This window comes from Sphaeramia orbicularis, chromosome 4 (assembly GCF_902148855.1).
Source record: "Sphaeramia orbicularis chromosome 4, fSphaOr1.1, whole genome shotgun sequence".
Taxonomy (NCBI): Eukaryota; Metazoa; Chordata; class Actinopteri; order Kurtiformes; family Apogonidae; genus Sphaeramia; species Sphaeramia orbicularis.
In genome coordinates, this window is record NC_043960.1 from 800,079 (window position 1) to 813,790 (window position 13,712).

The following is a 13,712-nucleotide window of genomic DNA, read 5'->3' on the forward strand; positions in this document are numbered from 1 at the left end:
GTTTACACACTTGTCCACTGGTGTGTGTTTGTGTCAAAGGGAGGACAGACAAAGAGAAACAGCCAACGATACTGGAAATACATGGGCTGCAGGGCACACACACACACACACACTCACACACACACACACACACACACTCACACACACACACACACACTCACACACTCACACACACACACACTCACACACACACACACTCACACACACACTCACACACACACACTCGCACACACACTCACACACTCACACACACACACTCGCACACACACTCACACACACTCACACACTCACACACACACACACTCACACACACACTCACACACACACACTCACACTCACACACTCACACACACACTCACACACACACACTCACACACACACACTCACACACTCACACACACACACTCACACACACACACTCACACACACACTCACACACACACACTCACACACTCACACACACACTCACACACTCACACACACACACATTCACACATACACACTCACACACAGTGTACAGTGTGTGTATTGTCAGTGATAAATCTCCGCAGACTTAAAGTGAATTAGTGCAGCAGCTTTAACTCTGCTTCCCTCTCTCTCTCTCTCTCTCTCTCTCTCTCTCTCTTTCTGTCTCTGTCGTTTCCTACGTCTCTCTATCTCTGTCTGCGTCCTCTGTTCTTCCTCTCCTCTGTCCTCTGAGCTCTATACATCACAGTCCTTAACGAGGCCTCGTCCACTAACGAGCAATCAGAGAATATTAGACCAATTAGAGCCTTAATTAGATTACAGAGGAGGAGGAAACCCAAGGAGACGCAGGGAGGAGGAGACAGGGGTGAGGAGAGGACGCGAGAGGAGAGGAAACGATAAGGACAGATCAGGCTGAGGCTGGACGTGTCATAGCACCAACGGCCACTAGATGTGGCTCCAGAGCGTCTGCGCTCCCATAGACTTCCACTGAACTCTGTGTTCCTGCAGTCCTTTTGGACTCAGTTGGACCTGCTCTGAACGGGTTCTTTTAGAAACTGTTGGTCTTTGGGTGAATAGAAGCTTCGACGGTCGTCATTTAAATGTCTTTTCCTGCTGGGTTGGACTTTCAGAGCTTCTGTTTATTGAATAAAACATTTGTCCTGACAGCGTAACTGTAGTTTTACCCAGGAAGTTCCAGTAACAACACCAGTCCTGACAGTACACCTCTACTATCCGGCCACATCTGGATTATCTAGGGTTTGCTTCAAAATTATTTAAAGGCTCTTATTGATCTAATCCCACTTTCTTAGTCTGTGCTTCATTTCTTTGTGTATTTGGACCCTAATAGTTAAAAAAGTTTGAATTGGAACCCTCCAGCTGCTGCAAAACTATCTTTATATTCATTCCAGATTTCTACAACTCTTTTTCATTTCCTGCTTAATTTGTTATATTTTATAACTTGTTCCATCACAACATTCACACATATCAGGTCCAGACTTCAGACCAACATTTCTCCAGTTCGACAGAATTGTTTGTCAGCAGCAGCGGTTGGAGTAAAAACTGAAAATATGTCCAAATCTGGAGCCAATGACCTAAAATGTTCAGTTGTTGGTTGTATTAACGAACACAAGTGGCTGAACGAGACAGAAAACAGAGTCAATAACCTGGAGGGGGCGGGGCCTGAAGTGTCTCCTGTGCATTTAAAGGGCCAGCGCTCCAAACCCCCTTTGTGGTGTCGTTAGTCAGAAATCGTGTTGCAGATGGACCTGTGGAGTTGAATGAATGAAGAATTCAGAGCCAAGCAGAGCATTTACACTTTATGGAGAGCACAGGGACATGAGGGAAAAGGAAGAACTCCATTTAAAAAAAAAAAAAAAGGTTCCTTCAGAAAGTCATTAGTCCACAGTTGTCATACGACCCACAGGGTTTCGGCGTATTTGTCAGCTGACGTTGTTAACCCTCCTGTATTCCACCCACAGAGGTCCTTCAAAATCACTAAAAGCATCTAATGTGTGCAGTGCTGTTGTCATGTCAAAATGTTTTACATACAATTTGTTTTTAAGTTTTTAACATTTTTTTGTATTTCATCATCTTAAGTCTTAAACACAAATACCAAATACTCAATAACTGTCATATTTTTAACCCTTTAAATGCCACATTTGTTATGTAAACAAAAAAAAACTTTGTAGTTTTTGTTTTGTTTTTTTCCATCAAATGTCAAGCTCAAATGTTAAATGCTAAAATGTGTCAGTGTGCGTTTTGTACTCACTTGGGAGAAGGGTGTTAGTGTAAGAATTTTCTGTTATTTACAATGTTGATTTTACTGGATGGGTCAGAATTTTAAAAATCATGCAAAAATGACCAACTTTCAAATTCTGACCTAATACGAATTGTGGAAAATAATATGACCTTTTACAACGTGAAGTGCAAAGTGTGCGTAATATGCTCACTCAGACACCATAGGTTACAAGAGGTCACCATGTTACTTTTCATTCAACAACAAATAAATACAGAATAAGGTCTTGTCACTTTGTCTGTCATACACTGTATTCTGTAACTGCATAATGTGTCAAAACACAATGAAAAACTGAGCATACGTCTACAAAATGATGGTTGAAATAAAGTACTGTGAGGGCTGACCAATCAGAAAAGGTCCTGACCTATCAGAGAACGCCATATTTTGGGGGTAAAATAAAATCCTTGGTCCCTGAAGTTTTCTCAAAAGGCTCATCTAGCTAACAAAAAGAGGGAATCAGTTCGAAATGAGTTTAATTTCAACTAATTTCGTGTCCTAGTGAGTAGAAGCAGAAAGTTCACAGCACTGATTTAGCATCAGCCAGGAGAGTCTTCCTAAGCTCCACCCACTTGTCCAAATATAGTCACTTCTGGCTCCAAGAACGAAGGTATTAACAGGTAAAAAGGAAAGGAAAGAACATGAGAGAAACATAGAGAAGGAAAGGAGTGAACATTATGATGTAGGATGAAAGAACGAAAGGAAACAAAGAAAGAAAAGAGGAAGGAAAGTAGGAGAGAAAACAGTCGAGAAGATGAGAGTGAGAAAAGGAGTGACGCCTGGAGGAAATGAGAGTAGGAAACACAGGAAACGTAAAAACACACAAAGGAAACGAGGAAAGGAAGTGAGTGGATGAACGAGTGTCAGAGGAGGAGCTTCAGGAGGACGTCATTGACCTCCATGCACACTGTTCTTGATTGACAGCTGGGCGTGTGCGGTGCATTATGTGTGTGTCATTGTCCATTTGCATGCTAAGCCACGCCCCCTTTAATCCACTCTAAATGTCCCCCCACCTTCTGCACCCCCCACACACACACCTCCCCCTTTTGATCAATTAACCGTCCACCTCCGTCTGTGTTTTTAAATAATCTGTTGTTTTCGCTCTCTCTCTCTCTCTCTCTCCACCCCGTACCCCCCTCCTCCCCCACTCTCAGCGAGCCCCCACGCCCCCCCCTCCAGCCTCCACTTCTCGTCCTCCCCCATCCTGCAGCAGCCCGGCTCCTACTTCTCCCACCCGGCCATCAGGTATCACCCGCAGGAGACGCTCAAGGAGTTCGTCCAGCTGGTCTGTCCTGACTCCGCCCAGCAGGCCGGACAGGTGGGCTTCCTCAACGTAAGCATGCACACGCACGCACCCCCCAAAATACACACACACACACACACACACACACATGCACACGCACACACATGTGAGCTGGGTTTTCACCGTCTGCAGAGCCCGGATCGGTATCAGCGCAGTGTGTGTGGCCTGGTGTCTGCAGAGAGATAGTTGATATATCTGCGTCTAGACACCCGATCGATACACCTTCCACCCCCCCACCGCCACCTCCCCCACACACAACGCCTTCTTCCTCTGTTTTTGTGCAGATGTAGTAAAAACTCTGCTGTTACATGTGAGGTGATAAACATGCTGCCATGTCCTGATACGTGACGATAACAGACGTGTTTAACCCTAAAAGGACAACCATTATAACAGGACTAGATTTATATATGGGGGGGGTGGGGGGTGGAATAGAAATACTGTTGCACCTGTTTTCAGGAAGAACTTTCAATATCTGGCCATTAATTATCATTATTATATGTAATAAATGCTTAAAACAGTATGTTATTGTAAAAAAAAAAAAAAAAAAAAAAAAAAACAGACTTGAATTTTCTTATCATATTTATTATTTAAAACAACTGTAATGTGAATAACGAAACTTTATGAGATTACAGAATAAAAACTTTCAACTTTAAATATAATATTTACAGCTAAAATACAACTATCAATGAACCATACAAAAGAGGAAAATACAGATAAAAACAGTGAAAAACAGGCGGGAAAAAAACACCAAGACTTGACAAAAACACATCGAAACACACAAGTAGAACCCTCCAAAGATGTTTTTCAGCATTTTCTCCCATTTTATGGACTCAATAACTTCCCAGTAAATCAACATATGTAACACACAAGTTGCAGCGAGAAGAAGTCTCAACCGTGCCATGGTCCTGAAAATGATCAAAGAAGACCCCGACAGGCCTGCTGTGATGGACTGTCCACATGTCCATCAATAGTGATCATTGTCAGGGTGTAGTTTTTAGTAACTCACAGGACAACAGGCCATGAGCTCTTGTGAAGGTGATTTGTGTGGTGTCGTTGTCATCTTCGTTGTGAATTTTTGACAAAGTTTTGAATTAAAATGGGCCTTTACTTCTAATGGTCCATATTATGTTGGTTTATAACATAGAAATGGTTGCAGATATGAATATAGTTCCTATTGAGCATTGATACAAGTCTTATATGGACTTTCATTTGGGTCAATGACCTTTGACCTTTAGTGACCTTGAAGGGTCAAACGCAAGGTCACCGATGTTTAGATTTCAACAATCTTCTACTAACTGTTGGTTGGATTTTGTAGACAATGTCTACAAACTTGAACTCTGATAGAAGTCATATCTGGACTCTGATTGAATGAGCTGAGTTCTCCTCCAGTGAAAGTCCCGCCCACTTCCATAGTTAGATGGAGCTGCATCCAGAACCACAGGACTGGAACACAGACGGAACCAGAACAACCTGGAAATTCAACTGAGGAGTGATTCCGATAGAACAGGACGCTGACATACAGGGACATGGGAACTATTTTTACTGCAGTTTTTTCCCGCAGAAAGGAGGAGAATAAAGACTGAAACGACAGAAACCGAGACACAGACCATGAAAACAACTGTCATGAACAAATGTATAAGTTCGGTATCTGGACGTTTTCCTTCCTCTCTCATATCTAGTTCAAACACAATCAAAGCAGCAAAAACAGGAGGTTAACTGGCCTGAATGGAATCCTGCTGCCAAAACACCTACTCATGCACTTTTTTTATTTCCTAAATATATTTATTGTCCTTTTTCATTGTTTTAGAAGAACAGGCAAAAAAAAAAAAAAACAACATAACACATCAAAACAATCCCTCCCACCCCCCACCCACACGATAACATTCACTCCCAGTGCAACAAAACAGACTTGACAGACACAACTTAACTGACTAAACAGACGAGTCCTTTAAAAATTGTAAAAAAGGTCCAGATCTTCTAAAAGTCTGTGGTCTTTCCTTTATCCAGGTCCGTCAGCTTTTCCAGTGCCAATTTAGAAGACAGTTCTTTAATCTGTTGGTTCACTGTGGGTCCTGGAATATCTTTCCATCTTAAAGAAATGACTCGTTTGGATTGTAATAAACAAAAATTTAAAAGTTTCCTTTTTCCTCCAATTACTTGAAACTGCTCAGGGAAGATGTGCAAAATACAACAGTTTGAATCCACAGGGAAAACACATTCTGTAAATCTGTCAATTAAATGAAGAGTCTCTTTCCAAACATTGTGCCGTTTCTCACAGGTCCACATCCAATGAACCAAAGGGACGATTTCCTTCTGACACTGAGTCCAAATGTCAGGAATGTTAGGATTAAAAGGGTGTAGTTTTACAGAGCTCACATCTGTTCTAAATCAGCATTTGTACTGTAATAGTCTGAACCTGCTGTTAGTTGTAAGACAGGCCTTCTCCCAATCCTCGACAGATATTTCTGTTTGAAGGTCATTTTTCCAAACTGATAAATGAGAAGCAGAACTGTCCTTTGTACCTGCCAACAGCGCATCAGAACATTTGGACAGAAGACCTTTGTTCTGACGATGGTTCTTTGTGATACTTTCAACAGTGGATAGAGAAGGTTCTGATGTAGACTTCATTTATGTAATTATGTCATTCCTTATTTGTAAATATTAAAAAAAAAAAAAGTTTCCTAGGCAAATTATATTTATCTATTAATTGTTCAAAAAACATTAGACCCCTCTGTATATAGATCGTCTATTTTACATAATCCCATTTCTTTCCAACATCTAAATCCCATGTCAGCTCTTCTGGGTTTAAACTTATGATTCCCCCAGACAGGTGAAAAGCATGAAATCCCACAAGATTTGTTTAAAAAGTGGTGAGCTTGGTGCCAAACTACTCATTCACTTTAATATTTAATAGAAAATAAGCTGAAAATGCCAAATGTATCACCTACTGTCAGGATAGAAGTGAATGTTCAGAGTATGACTAGTGATGGAGCCAGCGCCCTTCAGCCACACCTCCACAAACCTCCCTCCTCCTGTAGAATAAACCAATACTCTGCTGTGGATTCCTCCATTTTTCTTTCTTTTTTTTTGGCTCTGGTTTTTGTGCTGAAATACACTATCGGTGTTGGTGACATTTTGAAAAGCTGTGCATTTACTTTATTCATTCCACACTTATTCAGCGTGTTCTCAGTTAACATCAGTAGAATAATAAATGGACATGCAGGCATATACACAAAGTCAGAATGGAAACTATGTCAGTGGATGGATGTTTTGGCAGAGTTAAATTCACCGTTAGCTGCTATATTGTCATTTGCTTTTTGTATTTATTGTTTCTGATTAATTGCACACACAATGGGGAAAGGTGACTTTGAGGAGCTCACTGTATTGTGAAGCTGCTGAAAAATCTGACTGTAGTTCCTCGTTCTTTATTAGTTTTAAACCTGCAGAAGCTGAATTAGCCTCCTGCAGATCTCTCCTCTATGTCCAAATCCAAAGACTAAATGTAAATCCTGTTGTAGAATTACATCTGACACAATCTGACCTGCACGGCCTCATTAAAAGTGCAAATCCTACGAACTACCAAGGACGTGTTCTGTGCTATACAGACCTGATCAAAATCTTCAGACCAGTTGAAAAATAGCTAGAATTGACCTTTTGCACATTTGGATCTTAATGAGGTTTTAAGTAGAGCTACAATATACAAAAGCAAGAAGGGGGAGTGAGACAAAAAGCACTTTGAAAAAGTCATTTATTGAAAACAACAAGTAAACTGAAATAGGCTGTTTATCAGCTGATCCAAAGTTTAAGACCATCGCTCAAAAATTACAAAAAACTCTCCAAACCAGAACAAAAAATGTTCTCAGTAGGACTCAGTAATGAGTAGCTCCACCGTTCTTGTTAATCACTTCATAAATTCGTTAGGCCATGCTTGATGCCAGTGTTTCCAGGAGGCTGGTGGGAACATTGCTCCAAGTGGTGAAGATGGCTTCACCAAGGGCATCAACTGTGTGGAACTGATGGTCATTTTTATAAACTTCCCCTGCCATCCATCCCCAAATGTTCTCTATGGGATTTAAATCAGGGGAACATGCGGGATGGTCCAAAAGAGTGATGTTCTTCTCCCTGAAGAAGTCCTTGGTCAAGCGAGCATTGTGACCTGCAGCGTTGTCCTGTTTTTAAACCCAGCTGTTCCCACACAGACCAGGGCCCTCAGTCATGAGGGACGCCCGCTGCAACATCTGCACGTAACCGGCCGCCGTTTGACCACCCTGCAGCACCTGAAGCTCCAGTGTTCCACTGAATGAAAAAGCACCCCAGATCATGATGGACCCCCCTCCGCTGTGCCGGGTAGAAAACATCTCAGGTGGGATCTCCTTGTCGTGCCAGTAACGTTGGAAGCCATCTGGACCGTCAAGGTTCCATTTTTTCTCATCAGAGAATAAAACTTTTTTCCACCTTTCAGTGTCCCATGTTTGATGCTCCTGGCAAAGTCTAAACGGGCAGTTTTGTGGCGTTGGAGGAGACGAGGTCTTTGAATTGTTTTTTTGTTTTTTAAACCCTTTTCCCACAGATGCCGTCTGATGGTTATTGCGCTGCAGTCGGCACCAGTAAGGGCCTTCATTTGGGTGGAGGACCGCCCTGTGTCCTGACGGACAGTCAGTCAGATCCTCCGGCTCAGCGCAGGTGTCATTTTTTTGGGTCTACCACTTGACTTTTTTGTTCCATAATGCTCAGGATCTGTCCAAAAATGTAGAATGACTGTCTTACTGCGTCCAACCTCAGCAGCAATGGCACGCTGCCAGAGGCCTCGCTTATGCAGCTGGACGATCCGACCACGTTCAAGAAGAGAAAGCTTCTGAGCTTTAGCTTCAGGAGGGCATGACCGTGTGAATGCCCGACAGAAAATGAGAATTTGGAGCAGATTTTGGCTTTTATAGCCTGCGGTCTTAAACTTTTGATCAGCTGATAAACAGCCTATTTCAGTTTACTTGTTGTTTTCAATAAATGACTTTTTCAAAGTGCTTTTTGTCTCACTCCCCCTTCTTGCTTTTGTATATTGTAGCTCTACTTAAAACCTCATTAAGATCCAAATGTGCAAAAGGTCAATTCTAGCTATTTTTCAACTGGTCTGAAGATTTGGATCAGGTCTGTATGTGGGTCATTTAACAGGAAAAGACAGACCAAGGAAGGATAAATATTTGATTAAAATCCTCTTGGTAGCATCTAAAAAAGCCATCACATGAAAACAGTGTAAAGAGGACCCCCCCCCCCACCCCCTAAAGAATTGGACAGACATTGTGAAGGACATTCACAACATGGAGACACTTCCTTATATCATAAGACTACAGCAAACAACATGTGAAGATCTATGGAAAAAATAGACAATATAGAGGATGACAACTGACACTATGTTCTAAATATTTGTGTGGCAAAATTTCAAAAATGAAACATTAAAATATAAGTTTAAAAAAAGCATAAATCCATGGTGTCCACAGATCTTAAATGTGATTGAAATTAAGGCCATTATTATCTGTAAAATTAATAATTAACCCTTAAATCTGACACTCAAAGGTCTTAAAAATCCCACATGCACAATAAATGATATTACTGTATTTTTTTGTAAATCTTTATATAAAATTAGTCCAGTGTTTAATTAGTGTTGATGGTTTTATCCTACACCACAACCAAATTATGTCAGTCCGTTAAAGTTTAATATAAAATTTGACCAAAGACAGAAAAATGTCTTAAAATTCAGAAATTCAGCTTCATCAAACCTGCAGATGCCCTAATTGTGTAGTTAGTGTATGTTTTGTGTATTTTAGTGTATTGTAGGGTCAAAACACAGTCATGTCCCGTCAGAGGGAAATTTAACTGATTACCATTCCAACATTTAGTTCAGTATAAAGTAGCTCCTTGTTTTGGATAATCCCTTATGGTCCAACTAAAGCAAAAATTAATTTAAAAGTAAAAATGTGCATCATTTAGCAACACTGATCTGTCAAATTGTCTCTAAAATGTCCTGTCAGAGAGATTTGGAATACGTGATTCGACTCTGTAGCATTTTTTTATTTACATTTTAGTGCATTTTAGTTTTTTGTATACAGACATGATACTACAGCGGTGTTGTCCTCTGTGTCCCAGACCAAGACGAGACCATTAGGGTGGTCCAACCATCCTGGTCAAAAATACACTTTCAGATCACCTCAGTTAGAGCCCTGCATTAGGTTTATTCATTCAAAAGATGATTTAGGAAAAAAATGGAAGAAAAAGCAGATGTTTTAGAGGTTGAACAAGTTGCTGGAAGTTTCCTGTAAATGGACTAATTGTTCATTTTCAGCAAAGACGAGCTGAGCTGTAAGAGAAGAGCAGAACTATCAGAACCAAGGTCTGAGGGATTCAGCTGGAAATGTATGGATGAAGTAACTCCGCCCACATCTGTGGAACTGGAGTAAATATATGGATGAAGTAACTCCGCCCACATCTGTGGAACTGGAGTAAATATATGGATGAAGTAACTCCGCCCACATCTGTGGTACTGGAGTAAATATATGGATGAAGTAACTCCGCCCACATCTGTGGAACTGGAGTAAATATATGGATGAAGTAACTCCGCCCACATCTGTGGAACTGGAGTAAATATATGGATGAAGTAACTCCGCCCACATCTGTGGTACTGGAGTAAATATATGGATGAAGTAACTCCGCCCACATCTGTGGTACTGGAGTAAATATATGGATGAAGTAACTCCGCCCACATCTGTGGTACTGGAGTAAATATATGGATGAAGTAACTCCGCCCACATCTGTGGTACTGGAGTAAATATATGGATGAAGTAACTCCGCCCACATCTGTGGTACTGGAGTGTAGAACTGGTTGTGGTCCATTCTGTGACTCCAGTGTGACACCAGAGCAGAAGCAGCTGATGGTGGACACCATGATGTTAAATGCAGGTTCTTTGGTTCCTCTAAAGCGTTGGGATGTCCTTCATCCATCAGATTGTGAAGGGAAGCAGATCAGGGCTTTTGTCTCCACCAGCACCATGCATTTGTTTGAACCTTTGGATCTGCCGCAAACATTCTGAACAGTTCCTCCAGTAGACTGGGCTGATGATGCAGACTTTCAGAAGGAGGAGAAAACTGGGCATTCCACTAAAGCTGTCAGTGATGTCACTGACAGAGGGGCGGAGCTTATTCCAGACTTCAACTGTAGCCGAACAACAAATGCAGATCACAAACAGTACTGGCAACAAGTTGTCAAAGAACACAGGAACATTTTTGGTCATTTCAATAAACCAACAGTGGTTGTTGGACTTTCTAAGGAACATTTTTCTGTGAGTGTCAGTTTGATTTGGAGAATAAAATGACAGATTCTTCTAATCTGCCTTCTTCACTTGGACAGTTCTGTTAGAGTATATACAGACATCTGCACCTGTCTGGGACACCTCTGAATATTCATGAATTTGCATAAAATTTGGACCGGAGTAATTTGGCCACATATGGAACCAAATGCAGGGTTCGAATCCAGAGAATCTGAAAAAACTTTTTTTGGACCACCCTGGAGACCAGGTTAAACTGTGATATAGACTCCGAGGCCCAGACCTTCGAAAAGCGGTCTGGAGTTCTGCGACATTAAGTAGGACGTCCGGTTTTCTCGAAGCTGCGGTGTTAACATTCTGTCACCGCTAATGTCCGTGTAAAAAGGAGAGACTTGGACACAAAGACGACAAATAAGAGCCCACATTGTGTTGGTTCAGAGCGGATAAAGAGCAGAGTGTGGAGACAGAAGCAGAGGTGAGGCGAGGTGCGCTGGTATTATGCTTATAGATTAGCAGGATAAAACGGCAGCAGCAGCAGAATTCTTTATGACCAGCCTGGAAAAGTGCTGACACACACCCAGACACACACACCGAACACACACCCAGACACACACACTGAACACACACCCAGACACACACACCGAACACACACCCAGACACACACACCCAGACACACACACCGAACACACACCCAGACACACACACCGAACACACACCCAGACACACACACTGAACACACACCCAGACACACACCCGAACACACACCCAGACACACACACCGAACACACACCAGACACACACACTGAACACACACCCAGACACACACACCGAACACACACCCAGACACACACACCCAACACACACCCCGACACACACCCGCACAACACACCGAACACACACCCACACACACACTGACACACACCCAGACCACACACCGAACACACACCCAGACACACACACACCGAACACACACCCAGACACACACACCGAACACACACCCGACACACACACCGCACACACCCAGACACACACACACCGAACACACACCCAGACACACACACCGAACACACACCCAGACACACACACACCGAACACACACCAGACACACACCGAACACACACCCAGACACACACACACCGAACACACACCCAGACACACACACCGAACACACACCCAGACACACACACCGAACACACACCCAGACACACACACCGAACACACACCCAGACACACACACACGAACACACACCCAGACACACACACCCGAACACACCACCCAGACACCCACACCCACACACACCCAGCACACACCACAACACACACCCCACACACACCCGAACACACACCCAGACACACACACACCGAACACACACCCAGACACACACACCGAACACACACCCAGACACACACACCGAACACACACCCAGACACACACACCGAACACACACCCACACCACACCGAACACACACCCAGACACACACACCGACCACACCCACACCCACACCGAACACACCCAGACACACACACACCGAACACACACCCAGACACACACACCGAACACACACCCCCCCACCACAACCCACACACCGAACACACACCCAGACACACACACACCGAACACACACCCACACACACCGAACACACACCCAGACACACACACACCGAACACACACCCAACACCCACACACCGAACACACACCCAGACACACACACCGAACACACACCCAGACACACACACACCGAACACACACCCAGACACACACACCGAACACACACCCAGACACACACACCGAACACACACCCAGACACACACACACCGAACACACACCCAGACACACACACCGAACACACACCCAGACACACACACACCGAACACACACCCAAACACACCAACCACACACCCAGACACACACCACGAACACCCACCCACACACACACACCGAACACCCACCCAGACCACACACACCGAACACACCCAGACCACACCGAACACACACCAACACACACCCCTACACACACACCAAACACACACCCAACACACCCAAACCGAACCCACCCAGACACACACACCGAACACACACCCAGACACACACACACCGAACACACACCCAGACACACACACAACACACACCCAGACACACACACCCCACACACACCCACCACACACACTGAACACACACCCAGACACACACACTGAACACACACTGAACACACACACTGAACACACACACTGAACACACACTGAACACACACTGAACACACACACTGTACACACACTGAACACACACTGAACACACACTGAACACACACACTGAACACACACTGAACACACTGAACCACACTGAACACCACACTGAACACACACTGAACACCACACTGAACACACACACCCAGACACACACACTGAACACACACACTGAACACACACTGACCACACACTGACACACACACTGAACACACACTGACACACACTGAACACACACACTGAACACCCCACGAACACACACTGAACACACACTGAACACACACTGAACACACACACTGAACACACACACTGAACACACACTGAACACACACTGAACACACACACTAAACACACACTGAACACACACTGAACACACACTGAACACACACACTAAACACACACTGAACACACACTGAACACACACTGAACACACACACTAAACACACACTGAACACACACACTGAACACACACTGAAACAACACTGAACACACACACTGAACCACACACTGAACACACACTGAACACACCTGAACACCACACTGAACACACACACTGAACACACACACTGAACACACACTGAACCCAC

General features: G+C 43.5%; 1 protein-coding gene across 2 annotated transcripts in view; it reads left to right on the forward strand.

Moving 5' to 3' along the window:
• Positions 1-13,712, forward strand: part of nfia (nuclear factor I/A) — a 460,723-nt gene that overhangs the window by 427,363 nt on the left and 19,648 nt on the right. The window contains exon 7 of one of the 2 annotated variants that reach the window (XM_030131808.1): positions 3,415-3,593. In XM_030131808.1, the coding sequence (XP_029987668.1) occupies positions 3,415-3,593 (179 nt within the window). The remainder of the gene's footprint in view (positions 1-3,414; positions 3,594-13,712) is intronic. The other variant, XM_030131809.1, reaches the window with a different exon arrangement.